This window comes from Dipodomys merriami, unplaced genomic scaffold (assembly GCF_024711535.1).
Source record: "Dipodomys merriami isolate MVZ:Mamm:240054 unplaced genomic scaffold, mDipMer1.0.p SCAF_8, whole genome shotgun sequence".
NCBI lineage: Eukaryota > Metazoa > Chordata > Mammalia > Rodentia > Heteromyidae > Dipodomys > Dipodomys merriami.
In genome coordinates, this window is record NW_027206401.1 from 20,961,182 (window position 1) to 20,974,911 (window position 13,730).

At 40.3% G+C, this 13,730-nt stretch overlaps 1 protein-coding gene across 2 annotated transcripts; it reads left to right on the forward strand.

Moving 5' to 3' along the window:
- Positions 1–3,659: 3,659 nt before the first annotated feature.
- On the forward strand, positions 3,660–12,736 carry Mtfr2 (mitochondrial fission regulator 2). 2 transcript variants are annotated; one of them, XM_070010905.1, is made up of 8 exons: positions 3,660–4,460; positions 5,005–5,108; positions 6,132–6,239; positions 6,898–7,010; positions 9,082–9,308; positions 10,362–10,701; positions 11,419–11,593; positions 12,125–12,736. In XM_070010905.1, exons 2-8 carry the CDS (start codon positions 5,046–5,048, stop codon positions 12,134–12,136), a joined length of 1,038 nt encoding a protein of 345 aa, XP_069867006.1. In that variant the 5' UTR covers positions 3,660–4,460; positions 5,005–5,045; the 3' UTR covers positions 12,137–12,736. The 2 variants fall into 2 exon arrangements, with proteins under 2 accessions (XP_069867006.1, XP_069867007.1); XM_070010906.1 differs by lacking the exon at positions 3,660–4,460 and adding an exon at positions 4,535–4,640.
- The last annotated feature ends 994 nt before the right edge of the window (positions 12,737–13,730 follow it).

Genomic DNA, 13,730 nt, shown 5'->3' on the forward strand with positions numbered 1-13,730 from the left:
TTTAGTTTCAATGGTTGTTTTTGACTCATCTATTTTATCTTTTATATTTCCACTTCTGGAAGGTTTTTTAAGTGCACAATGTCATTTTAAAAGCTAAAAATGCTTCAATGGCTTCCGGTTGTTGGAACAGCTTGCATTCTTGCCTTGTCCTATGCCTTACCCCTAGCAAAAAATTACAAATTCTTTTTTTTTTTTAATTTTTTTTTTTGGGGGGGGTCCGGTTGTGGGGCCTGAACTCTGGGATTGGGCGCTGTCCCTCAGCTCTTCAGCTCAAGGCTAGCACTCTACCACTTTAGCCATAGCGCCACTTCCGGCTCTTTTCATTTTGCTTATGTGGTGCTGAGGAATCGAACCCAGGGCCTCAGGCATGCCAGGCAAGTGCTCTACCACTGAGCCATCTTCCCAGCCCAACAAATTCTTGTCTGAGTGTGATTGAATTTTAGCACATTGTTTCCAGGTTGTCACTTAATTTTACTTACGTCTCATTTCCTATTTCCATAGTAAAAATATTCTGAGCAAGTACAGATTTCTGTGAACCAGGAAAGTTGGGTTGTAGTAAGTTGTCTAATGTTTGGTATATTCAAACTAGAAGTTTGAGGCCTAAAATAGGGTCATGTGAATAGTTGGAATAGGTTATGTGTCCAGTACTTCAAGTTTCTAGTACTTAAAAAGGAGTTTTCCAGAGTAGAAGTAAACAAATTCAAATCATGTGCAAACCAGGAAAAACATTCCATATCACCTTCATTTTAATATGCAGAACTGGAAGCCGCTTGAAAAACAGGTACATGAATATTTGCCAAGCAGGAAAGTCTGAGACTCTTTATCTCCAATTAACCATCTGAAAACTGGAAGTAGCGCTGTGGCTCAAGTGGTAGAGTGTTAGGTTTGAGCTGAAGAGCTCAGGGGCAGTGTCCAGGCTGAGTTCAAGCCCCAGGACCAACAAAACAAAACAATCTGGGAGCTCACTCCTGTAATCCTGTTGACTCAGGAGGCTCAGATGTAAGGATCCAATTCAAAGCCAGTTTGGGCAGGAAAGTCTGTGAAACTCTTACCTCCGGTTAACCACCAGAAAACAGGAAGAGGCTCCTGTGGCTCAATGTGATGCACTAGCCTGTGCACAAAGGCTCAGGGATAGCACCCAGGCCCTTGGTTCAAGCCCTATGACTGACAAAAACAAAACCCCCCAGTTAATCTGCGATAGCAAGTTTTCTGCAGAAATTATCTCAGTGGATAGCTTGTCAGGAATGCCTTTGTTACTTAATGCTGAACCCCCCCCCCAAAAAAAAAGGTTGGATGATGTAAATCAAGATTAAACATTGTTCTCACTCCTAAGTGGGAGTGAAAAACTAAAACGTTTTTCCTGAACCCTTTTTGAGACAGGAAGAAAATGTGTCTACCTGGGTTTAGAACTTACTGTGTAGCCCATGCTGGCCTCAAAATGGCAATCCTCTTGAGTGCTAGGGTGTGTGCCTACATACTCATCCAACAACTGAATTTTTTAGTGATTACTTAAGGAAACATTTCAACACAAGATAGAAAAATGTATTTTTAAGATTTTCAAGGTTTTATGCCATGTTTATTTGTTTATGTGGGTGACAATTTGCCATTAATTAGTTATAAGGCAATCAAAACGAGCTATTGAATTTTTATGAAGGAGGATTTTAAATTTGGGTTGTTTAGACCACAACAATACTGAAAATTATTTGGGTTTATTATCACTAAAGGGTGGAGGATTATACAGAAACAGTGGAGGATTGATACATAGCTGGACGGTCTGAAGATCCAACTGGGAAAACAAAACTTTCTGATGAGGTTTTAGCCAACCCTTACTACATAGTGAACAAAAGTATTCTTATTTATGAGCATAATATATGGATTTTGGCAATGCAGAAAGAAAAAGGCACACACACATATAGGAATTAAAAGTTTGAGTTTTCTGGTCATGTTCATCCCAATTTGTATTACCCTTTTATGACACTTGGGAAGATTGGACAGGCAATTACTTGGTTTTTGATAGAATAGTTTAACCTATCACAGTGTAGTAATTTGAGTTTGCTTTACTATCAGTACGGGGTCACAGAGCTTCTCTTCTGGGAAGTTGGGAAAATAAACATTTAGCTTTTTTTTTTTTTTTGCTTAAACTATTGTTTGGCCTAGTTCCATTCATTGAGAAACTTCCTGGCCTTGAATGTACTAGTATGAATAATACACATCTGGCATTGGGAAACCAGAATAAACCATAAAGTTAGCTGTAAGAAAATTATTAGTGATTCTGGAAAATGTTGGCAGCTAGGTAGCAAAACCAAATGCTAATAACATTTGTTATAAAACTGGATGATAAATATTTCCATGATTCTCTAAATATGAATTGAAGATGTGAGAGTAAAGAATTGTCTCTCGACCGTCAGCCACCAGCTATTTATTCACTGGGCAGTAGCTGATAGTCGTGAGTCTGATACCTTTGATAATTTGAAGTACCCACAGTATAGGCTGGAATGGCTAGGACAGTTTTCTCTACCAAACTCAGCTGACCTACTAGGTCTGGGACCAGATCTTTACAGTGAGGAAAGGATAGAAGTGCAATCAGGTCCACGGGGCTTGTATCAAGTTAAGAGAAGTGTACACGAAAGTCTCAAAAAACAAATGTACCCTATTTGTGAATACTATTTGAAGGGTACTCTACACAGATTATTAGCTTTTTTGAAGTTGGGATTATAAAGTCGTGATTTATTCACTTAGGAGAACCAAGGATGACAGAATTGGGGGAAATTTTGTCTGGCTTAATTCCATGTAGGAATCCAGTTGCTTTTTACATTGTCAATCAGCGCTCTCTGGCTACTTTAGCCCTTCCCTCCTTCAAATACCTGGGAAAGTGATCAATCACTGCTCTGCATTTATTTACTTCCAAATCTTTTCCTGTCCAGTTATTCAACAAGTGGATTGGGTGCCTACTAGACACCAGTTGACAGAGTGTATTAGTACTATATACTGATCCTTTCACTATAATATAAGCTGTAGGAGGGCAGGGACCTGGTCAGCTTAGAATGGTGCCTGACACATAGTAAGACACCCAGCATTAGTTGAGTGAATAAATAATCTTCAGAGAAGTTAAAAATTACAAAATTTCCCTCAGATGTAGGTCAGGATGTAGGCACAGATTAGCCCACTCCAATGCCACTCCTGCTTTCCCAAGGAGAGGAATTTGTGTTGTCCCTCATGAAGCTAGTCGGCTCCAGTTGACTAAAAACGTATGTCATCACTGCGGATCCTTGGTTAGGCTAAGGGAATGGCCAGCCCCCTATTGGTATCCTGGATAACCAGAAGCCTTTAGTGCACGAACGAATTAATTTAAATATTGCAAAAGTTTAAGAGTAATGCTTAGCTTACATTAATCCGGGAGGGATTCAACAGATGTTCAAAAAGTTATTTGACTCGGGCTGCGAGTGTGGCTTCGTGGAGGGGTGCTAGCGAGCGGGAGGCGCTGGGGTCTATTCTTCAATACCAGTCAACAGAAAAAGCCGGAAGTGGTGCTGTGGCGCAAGTGGTAGAGTGCTACCCCTGGGGAAAAAAGGTCCCAAGGTCAGTGCCCAGGCCTTCAGGCCCCGACACCGACTCGGTGGTCCTCGAACGTGGGAGGGCACGTCCCTTTGGGTCACACGGCTTCTCTAAAAACAGCTCTAAGCGGTGTTGAAACTACCTTTGGTCCCGTGTGTGTCACTTTCCCGGGAAACTTGTCCCGCCTATCAACTTCCTGTCCGCTGCTATTGGCTGCCTTGCGGGAAGGCCCGCCCCCTTAAAGAAGAAGGAAAGGATCCACGGTTTTAAGCCCCCCCGCTTTTTTTTTTTTTTTTTTTGTCGGTCATGGGGCTTGAACTCTGGGCCTGGGCGCTGTCCCTCAGCTTTTCAGCTCAAGGCGAGCGCTCCACCACTTGAACTACAGCGCCACTTCCGGTTTTCTGGTGGTTTATTGGAGATAGGAGTCTCATGGACTTTCCTGCCCGGGCTGGCTTTGAACCGTGATCCTCAGACCTCAGCCTCCTGAGTAGCTAGGATTACAGGCGTGAGCCACCAGCGCCCGGTTTGGTTTTAAGCCCTTCTAAAAAGGTCACATCCGCGGGCCAATCAGAAGCCGCGGTCTTCATCTTGGTCCAATGAGATCGTGCTGCGGCCCAGGCCCGCGGAGTTTGACTTTAAGGTTCCGGGACGCGGAAGTGGGGAGGAAGCCGCTGCTTAGTTGCTGTCCAGGCGGAGCTCTACTGTCCGAGTGCGGGCTCTCTCCCGCCTGGCCCTCTCTCCCTGCCTGCCACTCTCCACCGCCCGGCCTCCACGTGTGCTCGCACTGCTGGGTCCTGTAACCTGAGCGCCTTGGACTCGCATCAACGCTCTGTGGATGGTTCAGAGGAGCTTCCATAACGCCCCACGTCCCGTGCGCAGGCTGCTGAGGCTCAGTCTCGGGATAGGTGAGCGAGGCCACCCGGCCGGGTGTGGGGAGGGTCGCCGAGAGCCAGCCGCGAGGCTGGACTCGGATGGTCGCCAGGTGCTGGTTAGGTGGTTGAGTCGAGTCGCCTGCCGCCATCACTTCTCTTATCTTTAAAATGAGCGCGGGGGATGAGTGGTATCCACTACGTTTGTGTGAAGAGGTGGTTTTCATTCTGAGTCAGGCCCTGCCCGCTGTGATGGGTCCCAACGAGTGCCCAGTGCTGTCAGCTGTCCCAAGTGCCCAGGGCTGTCGGGTCCTGAGGGCTGAGAGCTGTCGGGACAGATCCAGCCACAGTCTCAAACCAGCTCGTAGCCGGTTTAGAAAGACTCAAACATCCCATAGAGTTTTAATGTATTAGCAGATGAGTTGAAATTTTAGTTAAAATCCCCCTCTCCTCGACTTTCTGATTTTCGTCAAAATAATGATGGCCAGAATTGGTATAATGAAAGATTTCTTCTAGACGACTTCATACAGCTTAGTGTACTTGTCAAAAGTAATATTTGCTTAATTTTTTCCCCCTGAAGGTACCGAGAAATTGATGATGTTACCTTGAATTTTTTCATCAATGTCTCTGATCTTGAATATCTTAAGAGAGATTCTGGCATATTTTGGTGTTCCCATAGACCAGGTAAATGTCCTTTAATGGTTTAGAATGAATCTACTGTCTTTGTTTTTGTGTCTTGTTTTGAAAATGGGCTATATGTAAATATTTTTAGGCAAAATTTTTTTTCCACTTAGGTGGAATAAAGATGAGTTTGCAATAGCAATAGTTGAAATGGAAAAGAAGGGTGCTAATATTTTTCAGGACCTATTTCCCTCTTAAGTTAAATGTCAATAGAAAATACAAAAGGAATAAAATATATGACATGACCTTCACAGAGTTAGATTGGTTATAGATAAATAAAACTTCTAATTCAGGTAGCTTATGAGCAAGTTTGATGTTTGGGCGTATATAAGATGGCAACTTAAAACCTCACCAAATCTAGAATGAATTTGAGAGAGAGTATCCTCTCTCTCTGGTAATTACAGGTAATCCTGTAATCCTAGCTACTCAGGAAGCTGAGATCTAATAGTTCAAAGCTAGCCTGGGCAGAAAAGTCTGTGAGACTCTAATCTCCAACTAATCAGCAAAAAGCAAGAAGTAGAGGTGTGGCTCAAGTGGTAGAGTGCCAGCTTTGAGTGAAAAAGCTTGGAGTCCTACTTCCATAGCCTCCTGAATCCTGGCATTATAGATGTGTATTACCATTCCCAACAATTATTAGTTTGCTTAGACCAAAAGGTGAGATTTTTAGTTGCTGGGAGAGGGGATAAATTTTTCTGAAGAAAATCCTTCTCCAAGGTATTAGGACAGTATTGAAAAGAGAGAACAAATCTGATGTATCTTCCCCTCTTCTATCTCTCCCTTGCTATTTGCTTCCCCTTTCCTCTCTTTTTTTCCTATTTAAAAAGAGTTTTCTTCACTTTAATATTTTAAAAACCAGATTATTTAAAAATATATGTAATCGTTCTTTGAAGATATTTTAAGAGCATGCCATACTATATTTTCTTTTTAGAAAATAAATGTTATTACATCTTGTGCATTTCCTTTATTTCTTGGATGTTTAAACAAGTGTAATTAGTGTGTTTTAAACTAAGCTTTATTTTTAAATAGGTTTTGCTAACTTGGAAAAATAAAAATAAATATGGATCAGCTCGGAGTATTGTTCGTATTATTGGGAAAATACTTCCTTTAGAACCTTGTCAAAGACCTAATTTTGAGGTAAGTAAGGTGTTGATGGGCTCCTATGGACAAATCCTAGATACTGTTAGCAAGAAGCTAACAGTCTGTCTCTGGAAACAAGTCATTTCCTGATTAAAATTTTTTTTGGTGCACATCTTTGGGCTTTCATTCAGGGCTTCTAACTCTTTCTTAACTTTTTTGCTCAATCATCTGAGCCACATATCCACTTCTGTGTGGGTTTTTTTTTTTTTTGGTGGTTATTTGGAGATAAGAGTGTTGTAGATTTGTCTGCCCAGGCTAGCTTTGAACTGCTATCCTCAGATTTCAGCTTCCTGAGTTGCGAGGACTACAGCCAGCCACCAGTTTCCTGCACCCACCCTGAATATTTTTGTTTCTTTACCATTACATTCAAACACGAATAGGGGCAAAGAACACCTGAGATCTTATTTTACTTATTTTTATGGACTATATATCTATATATACTATAGATACATATATATGTACTATTTTATTAACCAAGGAAGACAATATTGCTACACACTGAGGCTATAGTATAAGATTCCTTGCAATATTTTCTCTTGTTCACAGATCACATGCTTTTCTTTTGTATATCCTTTCCCCTTTTTTGTTTCCTTTGGATTGTTAATGTATTAATGCCTTTCAGAGAGCTCTGACTTTTTTCATTTTTTTATTTTAGTTGATCCCACACTTGAACTCTGTGGAATCTAATAATTGTGGATCTGTGGTTCCATCTTTTGCTGATATTTTGTGTGTGGCAAATGATGAAGAAGCTGGTCACCTCAGATATCGGTAATTTCATATGCTTCTCTTGGGAAGTGGAATATAGCTATGATCTGAATTCTTGCATGTGCTGAAATTTGCAATGATCATCTTTTTTCTCCTTCTCTGTCTCTGCTGAATCCTACTAATATCTTCCATTTTTTAGAGGTTTTTTTTGGGGGGGGGGGGGAGGGAGAGGGATTTGAACTCAGGACTTTGTGTCTGCTAGGCTTGAACCATACCTCTAGTCCTTTTTCTCTGATTTTGTTTGAGATAGGGTCTTGCTTTTTGCCTGGGCCATCCTGGGCTCTTAATTCTCTCCCATTTATGCTTCCTGTGGTAGCTAGGATGATAGGTATATGCTATCATGCCCAGCTTTTTTGTGATGAAAAATGACCTAGTAAGTTCCTTTTTTCTGTTTGTTTTGTTTTTGTTTTTGTTTTTTTCTTTTGCATGGCCTGGTCAGGAACTGTAAGTAGGATTATAGGCCTGAGCTATTGGTACCCTAACCAATTTCTTTTAGTATACTCAATCTGACATCAAATCTAGAAAAGTATGATTATTACAAAGTATTAGAATCATGATGGATGTTCATTGTTTTGTATAGTAGAAACAAAACATTTTTATTTCTATAAAATAAATGCTAGATTTATTTTTATATGCTGAACCAAAATTTATATGGGACTCACTATTGTGTACTAGACAGTGGTGTTAAGAAAGCATTCTACCCTCTGTATACAAGGGTTCCATATGGATTCTGTATTTGCGCTCCATATATGTGGATTCAGACAACCCTGGATTAAAACTACTTGAAGAAAAATTCTTGAAAATTCTCCAAAGAAAAACTGAATTTTCTGTGCTCCTGTTACTGCATTAATCCATGAGAATGAAGTGATCGATCAGCATTGTATACGATTAATAAGTAGAACTGATTTCAAGTATGAAGGAAATGTTCATTGCTTACTTACAGATTATGATACCATTTAATACAAGGACCTGCGCATCTATAGATTTTGGTGTCTGCAAGGGATCCTGGAATGAATCTCCCATGATATTACAGATTATTACAAAATTAGGATGTATTACTCCTAGAGAGTACTAACTTACATATTAGTACATTCAGATAAGGCCTTTTGTTTGCTAGTGTTCTACTTCAGGTGTGTCCACAGTCTTTTTTTTTTTTTTTTTTTTTTAAGTTTGAGATAGGATCTTGCTACGTTTGCCTGGGCTTACTTTGAACTTGGGATTTTTCTACCTCCCTAGGGGCTTACTTTGAACTTGGGATTTTTCTACTCCCCTACCTTTTGCTTCTTAATTTATTTTTTCAGATAGTATCCCACATTTTTTTCTTGGGCTGGACTTAGACTCTGATTCTCCAAAATATGCTTCTACTGTGGTTGGGATGACAGGTATAAACCAAGATATTCTGCTTTTGTTTTTGTTTTTTTTTGGGGGGGTGCAGTTTGAATTTAGGATTTGGTTGCTATCTACTACTTGAGCCACAGCTCTGCTTCTGGTTTTGTTGGTTAGTTTGTGGAGATAAGAGTCTCACAGACTTTCCTTTCTGGGCTGGCTTCAAACCATGATCCTCAGATTTCAGCCTTCTGAGTAGCTAGGATTACAGGCTTATTTTCTGAGGTGGAATCTTGTTAATGTTCTGACTAGGTTGGCCTTGAACTTCAATCCTGATCTCAGCCTTCTGTGTACTTGGGATTATAAATGTGATTTATAGAATCCAGCAGAGAGAGAGAGAGAGAGAGAGAGAGAGAGAGAGAGAGAGTGTGTGTGTGTGTGTGTGTGTAATTTTGAGACAAAGTCTCCTTACCTCCTCCCAGGCTGGCCTTGAATTTGTGATCCTCTTATGCCTTTCAAGTAGCTAGGATACTGGTGTGTACCACCACACCCAGTTTTGTGTGTGTGTGTGGGGGGGGGTACTGGAGACAAACTTTTGTACATTCTATGCAAGTAGTGTAACACTGAATTACAATCCCTGTCCCTGCTTTGTTGTCTTTTGATTTTTATGAGAGTTTCTTTTTCTTTTTCTTTTTTTGATGAAAATTTTCCTTGAAAATCTCCTTCTGTTCTTTCTTTATACTTACAGAAAAAGCACATGGGAAAAGGAAGACGAAGAATTTGAATTTTTTCCTCCTTTGCAACCAGCTCGGCTTCACCTGTCACCTGGGCAGAACATGTGCATGGAAAATGATGTACCTGTAAGCAAAGCTGCGATTGAAAAGCTGGCTGCCCTTGAAGATGAGCTAACTTTTCTTCGCTCTCAGATTGCTGCGATTGTGGCGATGAAGCAACTGAGTGGTGGTAGAAATTCTGGTAATTAACACTGGACTTGTGTCTCAGCTACACGATTCTTCTTTGGGATTTAAGTTAGTTTAGTTTAGAATAGGAACTGTAGCCAGTATCAAATATGTGGCAGGAGGTTGGGTATATAACATCATATCTGAAGTTTATTTAGAATACATTGAGACATGTGTAATGAGGGGAAGGCTTTGGTGTAACACATCTTCTAAGTAAGCCTTTCTAGTTCTTTAGAAAAGAAATGGAGAGTAAGGAAAAGAATTGGAGTTTAAAGAACAAGACAGCAGGGTTGGGAAGGTGGCTCAGTGGTAGAGCGCTTGCCTTGCATGCATGAGGCCATGGGTTCGATTCCTCAGCACCACATAAGCAAAACGAAAAAATCCGGAAGTGGCACTGTGGCTTAAGTGGTAGAGTGCTAGCCTTGAGCTGAAGAGCTGAGGGACAGTGCCCAATCCCAGAGTTCAGGCCCCACGACCGGACCTCCCAAAAAAAAAACCCCAAAAAAGACAGCATTGAAAGGTATGTGCATGCATACATAATATATACACATATCATTTGTATAGTATATGTATATAGCATATATTTATAACATGATTTATTATAGAAATAAGTCATAATTTATGATAGTTTAGATACAAAAAAGGATTATAATGATATATAAATACACAATTATCAGCTTACTCACTGTCTTGTTAGGAGTAATTGTGTTGGTGAAACTAGTTAAATGCTCTGTGTATTCCTTTCAGGCTCATGCCTAGAGAAGAAGGTGCTAGTTTCTCACTATGTTGATAGAGTGTATGTGTCAGCTTAGTGTTCCTAACCACAAGTTGTTGATCATGTTTTAGCTTTTTAAATGGAGAATGGAGCTCAGATTCTGTAGGAACACTTGTGAAACCACTTTGCTTTCTCTTTAAAATACATGCTGATAATCCCTAATTGGATTAAAAATGAATGTACAGTTTGGCTGGACTCTTACAAAGGGTTCCTGTTCTGATTCTCGTGTTACTTATGTATTTTGTGTGACAGAGAATGTTGCATGAGTTCTTGAACACACTGCCTTGGTTTTAGGTTCCTGTGACTTGAATGAAGACAGTGGCGTAGGAGGGACCCCATCATCAGCTCAACTGAGAGCAGAACCAGATCCATTTCCAAAATCAGCGGTTCCTCCTCCTCCACTGCCACTTCCTCCTCACTGTCCTTCTCTCCAGCCTCCATGGAGCCCCCCCATACAATCTGGATCTACCCATGTTGGTGACTCAGATATTCCAGTAACTGAAGTGAAAAGGCAGCACTCAAGTATGAGGAAGAACATTTATAACCATTCCCCAGACCAAAGAAATGCTGATGTTCCAAACATGTTGGATGTTCTAAAGGACATGGATAAGGTGAAGCTTCGTGCTGTTGAACGGTAAGTTATAATCAGGGAAAGGTGCTGAAATGCTGTCAACAATGCTTTAAGGAAATCATGTCGATGTTTTTCTCATTTCTTACGCCTTATCACTTCTGATTGCTCCTCACTGAAATACTCCTTTTTGACTATTTCTTCTATGGCCTTATAATTCTGTTTTTTTTTTTTTTTTTTGATACCTTACTATGTAGAGTATCAGGAATATAGTAGGGCCCCTTATCTACTGTTTTCCTTTCCATTGTTTCAGTCACCCATGGTCAATTATGGTCTGAAACTATTAAATGGGAAATTCCAGAAATAAATAATTCATCAGTTTTAAACTGTATGCTCTTTTGAGTAGCATCCTGCAATAGTAAGTATTCAGTGAGGACTGAATGGTTATGAGTGGTTAGCCAAAACATTTTCATGAAAAAAATTGAAAAAGTTCTTAAATATTTAAACTTTTCCTCCCACTGGAAAATTAGAAAATTAAAGTTAAGCTTTTCAGGACAGTGATAGTAAAGAATGCCAGGCTGTAGCAAGGTTGTGGTACAGTCTTAACCCACGTGGATTCTTAGTTTTTCTGATTCTCAATTCATACTTTCCTTCAGAGTTCTTATTTTATGACACCACGTTCTTGAAGACTAATTAGGTTATAATTACAATGCTTATTTTCCTAATGTGATTGTCAACAAGAAGCTAAAAAAATTTAAATTAGTCAATGTTTTTAAAAACCAGGTCACCAGGTGGTAGGCCCATTCATAAGAAGCAAAGACGAAGTTCCCAGTGGGATCCAGTATCTCTAATATCACATGCACTGAAGCAGAAGTTTGCATTTCAACAAGATGATTCCTTTGACACAGGAGATAGATCTTGGGAAGCTTCTCCATTTTCTAGTCCAGAAACTTCAAGGGTGAGCTATAACAATCTAACATTATCTTTTAAGTTTTTCTCAAGTTGTGCTCTTTATGCTAGAACCTTTGCATGTAAGCTTTTTGGCTGTTAATATTCCCATTCTTGTTACTTTCACATGTTTGTTTTCACAGTTAGCTTATAACATAAAGCACTGGATATGAAAAATACAAGTGCCCATTTATATATAGTAGCTTGACCTTGACAAGATCTGAGTGGCCTGAGGCCCATATCCATGAAGCTGTTAAGGTTGCACTGGAATCTCCAGAACCATGAGCCAAAATAAGCCTTTTCTCAATATAAGCTAATTGCCTTCGGTATTTAATTACAGTACCACAAAGTTGACTAATACATAGTTTAATTTTCTGTTCACTTCTGTGTCCTCAGTTTGGAGTACAGTATTGACTGTGCCCACGGCCCACTCTCAGATCACTACATGCTGTTGAGTGAATGAAATCTTAAAGGTTTATCTGCTGCTTGTCTTGCCATCTTCCTTGACATCTGAGTACGTTCTATGTTTGCTTTCTTTCAGTTTGGACAGTGATCTAAGGGGAAAAAAATAGGTATGATTCCTGGGAAGAGAGGTGGAGGAATGTGCCACATGTCTTCCTCTGCCTTTCCAAGGCGCACATCCTCTGTTGGTGAGGCCTGTGGAAGGCTGCAAATTATGTGCTTCTGGAGTTCAGAAGGAAGATCCAGAGTTAACTGGCTACTGAAGAGAGTTAGATCTATGAATTTTTTTTTTCTGTGTACTAATATAATTGATAGTAGAATATATACCTCAGTATTTTAAACCAACTGTGATTTCCTAATTTAAGTGCCTTTGAATCTTTTAAAAATTGTCAGCAATCTGGTTTACTTGGTTTCCAGTAACCTGGAGATTGTCAAAGAAAATGCAGTTGTAATATTTTTCATTAAGATAGCATTCATTTTAATCATATAGGTTTGAACTTCTTCCTGACATAATTCTTAGAAGTACATTCTGACCATTAAGTGCTACAAAATGGAAGTAGAATTTTGTTTTGCCCATATTTGCTATGTAAATATATATTCCTGACCTTTGTTTCCTGTGATCATTACTATGTTTATACTCTGTTCCTTTGTAACTAAACTGTACAATAAATGTGTCATTTGAGCTTGTTTGTGCTTTGTATTAATTCAAATGCTTGCCTTCTGTTTCATAAAAATCTGACCTTTCTCTGTTAGGACATTCTGTAGGTAGTTTTTTGAGTAGCCCAAATGAAGTATGTGGTTAACAATAGTTATTTTGTTCTTGTTCACCCACATTCCAACCTGTTCTGGAAATCTACATACACAGAAGCCACCGGCACCCCCTGAGAAAGCATTTTAAATAGTATTAAGTACATACTCATATTGGAGATTGAATTTATTTTTAAATTGAAGCCCTCTTCCTCCTAAACCCAGACAGGTCAGGGAAGTGAAGTGTGAGATTTCTCTATCAGATGTATCTGCTGCAGGTTGGGTTGTCTGGGGAGCAGAATAGGTTGGGAGGAGCACGCAGGTGTCTGGGTGTGTTCTCAGGATAAGCATGTGAAGAAGGAGTGGGGGGGCTGGGAAGGTGGCTCAGTGGTAGAGCGCTTGCCTTGCATGCTCAAGGCCCTGGGTTCGATTCCTCAGCACCACGTAAGCAAAAAGAAAAAGCCGGAAGTGGCGCTGTGGCTCAAGTGGTAGAGCGCTAGCCTTGAGCTGAAGAGCTCAGGGACAGCGCCCAGGCCCAGAGTTCAAGGCCCCACGACCGGACCCAAAAAAAAAAAAAAAAAAAAGAAGGAGTGGGAAGGAAGGTTTGGGTGACCCAGCAGTTGGGTTTAACAAGGCCTTCAGTAGATCCCCCAGTGACCTCTGGTGGCTTTGGCGTTGTTTTCTATCACTTGGATGGTGCTGTTGGGTCTACAAGTTCACCTTGACTAGACTTTGGGGTAGGGCAATGACCTTGATGAAAGCTGCGTTGGTTCATGGTTTCCAGGCCTGAGCTGGATTGTAATGGCTCATCACAGTTGATTCCACGGATCCAAACACTGCAGAGTCCACTGAATTGGACCTAAGAAGTTGCCTCAAATGCAAAGTCTGCCTTCCAGTGCAGTTAGCGTGGGTAAATATTATTCCAAATTTTGTTTTCA